This window comes from Papaver somniferum, chromosome 10 (genome assembly GCF_003573695.1).
Source record: "Papaver somniferum cultivar HN1 chromosome 10, ASM357369v1, whole genome shotgun sequence".
In the NCBI taxonomy this organism is placed as follows: domain Eukaryota; kingdom Viridiplantae; phylum Streptophyta; class Magnoliopsida; order Ranunculales; family Papaveraceae; genus Papaver; species Papaver somniferum.
Window position 1 is genome coordinate 146,198,834 of NC_039367.1, and position 4,356 is coordinate 146,203,189.

The 4,356-nt window shown below is 39.0% G+C and overlaps 1 protein-coding gene across 1 annotated transcript; it reads right to left on the reverse strand.

Annotated features, from left to right (window-relative positions):
* Window positions 1–2,927: 2,927 nt before the first annotated feature.
* Window positions 2,928–3,695, reverse strand: LOC113316431. Its single transcript, XM_026564613.1, has one exon. It carries the CDS (start codon window positions 3,693–3,695, stop codon window positions 2,928–2,930), a length of 768 nt encoding a protein of 255 aa, XP_026420398.1.
* Between the last annotated feature and the right edge of the window lie 661 nt (window positions 3,696–4,356).

Consider the following 4,356-nt stretch of genomic DNA (forward strand, 5'->3'; position numbering starts at 1 on the left):
ATACTCTATTTCACAAAGCCGACATATCTCTTAACATGTTTTTTCAACATGGTCACTCGACACTGTATTGAATTTATGTTTCTTGCATTCTCATTGTTAATCTCACTTCTAAAATGTCCAAGTATTCGCTGCCAAAAACTAGTCACCTTAATGTTTATGTCGATAATAGATTCTCTAGCAACGCCACAATAAGCACGAATTAACGCGACATCCTCTTCGTTTGAAAATCCAGCCATATTGTTGTATGAAAACTAAGAAGAACTTGGTATGATAGAATAAAAAAGGAGATGAGGAAAGTAAGACTATTGGAGGGTGTTTCTGTTAGACATAAAACACACAATACTTATAGATTTTATGAGATGTGTTAGGTGGATTCCCTTGCCTCATGAAAATGCCCCAAAAAAACCCTTCAATAATTTTAAAGACAATCACTGCTCTAAAATAGAGCACCACATTTCTGAAGGGGTGGTAACTGTTTTGCATACAAGATATCTAGGGACGATACTCTATTTAGGTGGTTGATTGAATCACGTGGGTGAGGATACCAAGTAAAGAAAAAAGATATCTCCAAAAGTATGGATATTCGTATCAAGATGTGTGGGTGGGTGCAATATTAAAATAATTATGTTTGGACAAAAAAGATAATACGCAAGTGGATTGTTGTATACCTCACTTTTATTTGCTTATATAAACCAACACTGGTCGACATAATGTCATTCACAATACCTTCACACAACCTTTCCGGAACTAAAATAGTATTTTTTTTCCCAAACGTATCAATCATCCTGAAATGGCCGGCGAAGATCCCTGGGAAGGTTTTGATGAAGGCGAGCTTGCAGCGGTGTTAGATAGTTACTCAGATGCCACACAACAAAGTTCCATGGACTACTCAACAAACACAGCAGTTGTGCCAAACATATCAAACCCATATGATAACCGCAATAAATCGGTTGTCGTTGATCTCACCCCATGTCCAATAGTGAAACATTTAGAGCATTTAATCCATAACTCACGTGGTGCCTCTAGCAGTAGAAAAATCATCCCTGGACCTGTGGGAGAGCTTCAAAAGTTACAAGAACACAGACATCGTAGGATTGTAACGGGAGAGGTGGATGTATCTACACAAGTCCTCCAACAATTAGTTAGGGATGAAACTGAAGGTGTTAACGATCATCATTTCCATACAAAACCTTGGTTCTTTGCACAACAATATTTCTCAAAGGTAGAACCGCGTTGGGATCTATTAAACCAATAAACCAAAGAATCAAAAGGTTGGTTGTACTGGTGGAGGAGCAACGGAAAAATTTAGATGATTATTCTTTGAAAGTGAAGGTGCTTTGTCCATTTGGTTAATCAATTTAAATTTATTGATCAATTGTGGGAATCGATTACTCATCGTTGGGTTTCTATTAAAACTGCAGGATCCGAGTGGTAAAATGGGGGCAAACGTCCATCGCAAGGTGGTGGAACATCCAGACTATGGGAAGCATATTAGGGTTGGAGCGGTATTAATTTTGAAGAAAGTGGTTATATTTTCTCCAACGAAGAAAAACCATTGGATTAACATAACCCTACCCAATATCGAAGAGGTATGTTCAAAAGAGGCTCCTATTAGATGTTATTTCATGAACCTTTTTGAAATAAAATTATTAACTTCATTTATGTTATACAGGTCATCCCATCGGAATCCACTGTTGGTGAGATGCGTCGTCGGAAAGTTTGAGATAACTATGATAGAAACCAAATACGTTTAAATTTAAAGTTTGGTGTTAATGTGGATTTTGTGGGTTAATTTGTTATCAACCCGCACGAGTTTCGTTTTTAATTATGTTTTTAGTTATGCACTGGGAATTATGTTTTTAAATTGTTGTTTTTATAAGGTACTACAATGTTTGAAATAAAAGTTGTCATTGTATAACGTAGTCGGTTACATCATTACAATAACTAAGAAAACACATTACCATTTGCAAGTACCCGGTAAACTTTTAAAACGACAAAAAATCCGAAATTAGCATGCTAACCCTATGTTGGATACGTTGGGCAGAAATACCAATTGCTACCGTTTCTAATTCGAATTCAAAAATCTTCAGAAACTCAAACCCAAGGCCACATACTCGTTTCCGGATATAAAATGGTCGGATGATACAAACCATTGGATCGATTGTCCCGTTGGTCATCTAACGGGATTCATTGTGCACGCCATTTCTAAAGGCGTGCTGCGCCGTTTCTAATGGCGTGCTGCGCCGTTTCTAATGGCGTTTGCTTTGTAAATCGTTGGACCACCAACGAGACTATAAATCCGATGGTTCATAACACCTTCCCGTTAATTAGTTCACAACGGTCAAATTTTGAAAACTCTATAAAAAATGTTTGGTTTCTACCAAACCAAACCCACCTCCACCATTTGCAAACCCCTACTATCCTATTGAATCAGTTTTTCTCATTCACACAACTCCGTCTCAATTATCAAAACTACAACTTCCCAATCTAACATGGATGATTATACTAGAGCTGAAGATGTGGCAATAATAGGTGCTTGGTGTGCGATAACGAGTGACCCGATTGTAAGTACTAATCAAGATTTGAGAGAGTTATGGACTCGAATTGTAGCTGAATACAAGGCACAATGGCAGGCCGGGAGTACTAGAAGTACCAAGTCCCTTCAGACCAGAGTAGGCACTTTGAAAAAAGAGATTAAAAGGTTCGTTGGTCATGTTAGAAGTGTGTTCAGGGAAAACCCGAGTGGAAGCAACTCCGAAAAAAATGTGAGTTCCGTTACATTTATTGTTTCATATATAATTAATTTAGGGCAACTCACCACTAATACCAAATTATAAATTGAATGCAGTACCGGGATGGAGAAGTGTTATACGAGGAGGATGCGGAAAAACCAAAACGTTGGAAACATCAGAAGGTGTTTGAAATACTTAAGATGCACTTTCCCAGGGAATATGATCCGTCGATTTTAGATCCTCAAACTTCAAACATAGCCACCCAACAAAGCCAGCCAATGAGCGGGATGGAAGATGATGATGGACAGTTTCGGGATTCACAAAGCACACAAGGAGAGTCATCAGACTACGGTGGAAGAACCGCATTTTATGGGGATCAGAGTCAGCGTCGTGGTATTCATTAAATTTCTTATGGATTGCCGGCATAGTCTGACGTCTCTTATAACCATGAACAACCCCAGGCATTTCATTATAGATTTCGTCAACCAAATAGTATCCATGTCTGTACACGTGACCGTTGATGCGAAATTCACAAGGAGGATCCAACGCGTTCTTCTCTCTATCAAACAAACCCGACTGGTCCAAAACATTTAAGTCATTGTTAGCACCGGGCGCACTAAAGTAACAGTGCCAGAACCATCTTTCGTATGATGCAACAGCCTGTAAAACAAGATTTGGTTTCTTATACTGTCCAACGTGTCGGCCTGCTTCGTCAGTAGGACAACACCTCCACTCCCAATGGGTACAATCGAGACTTTCAAGCATTCCAGGAAATCCACGAGCCTCATTCTCAGCTAATAGCCTCTTTGTATCTTCGGTTGTTGCGTGCCTCATGTAACGATCGTTAAAAATCCAAAGTAATGCATCCATAAACTTTTTTACGTACATGTATATTGTAGACGCAGCCATTCCAGTGTAATCGTCAAGGCTATCGGCCGCCACCCCCTTCGTTAAGTGCTTCATGACAGCGAGCATTTTCATATGAGGGGAGTGACCCGGAATGTTACAAGCATCCCTCCGTTGCCGAAAGTCCTCATCTTGGGCGCAAATTTCTGGTCATAATCTAAGAAATAGTTCTCGGGGCAAACCGTGGCGGTCCTTAAAACGCTTAGGTCCAAATCTGCAACCCGGGTTGAAGTAGTCCTGCATCATCCTAGCATCCGCTTCTACACGACATCTGTTTATGCTTCTTCTATTCAAAACAACCGTTGGTTCTGGTTGGTGCAAATCGTGCGCCTCCTGCAACACTTCCTGATACATGATTGTGTAATCTCCATGACTATCATCAAGGTATCGTTCGGTGTATGATGACGGTTGGGGGTATGCAAACTCTCTCCGTTGTCGCATATATCTAGCGATAATTGACTCCATAATACAGCTAAAATAAAGTCAACTTTTTAATTTTTATGTATCAAGACATGACATACAAATTTAACTGTGTGGTTTGTTCTAAAATATACTATGAAAGACACTTAAATTTAATAAGACGAAAAAAAAACATAATATGTATAAGACGATGTGCAACTAAGATTAAGATAAACAAACTACATATTAAACAAGAACACACATTTACAAATATGTACTAAACCATAGCTAATTAACACCTTTTTAACTAGTTTCACTA

What these genes read in the sequence shown, in the direction of transcription:
- LOC113316431 (XM_026564613.1), bottom strand. Translation starts at nt 3,695, where the DNA reads ATGAAGCACTTAACGAAGGGGGTGGCGGCCGATAGCCTTGACGATTAC.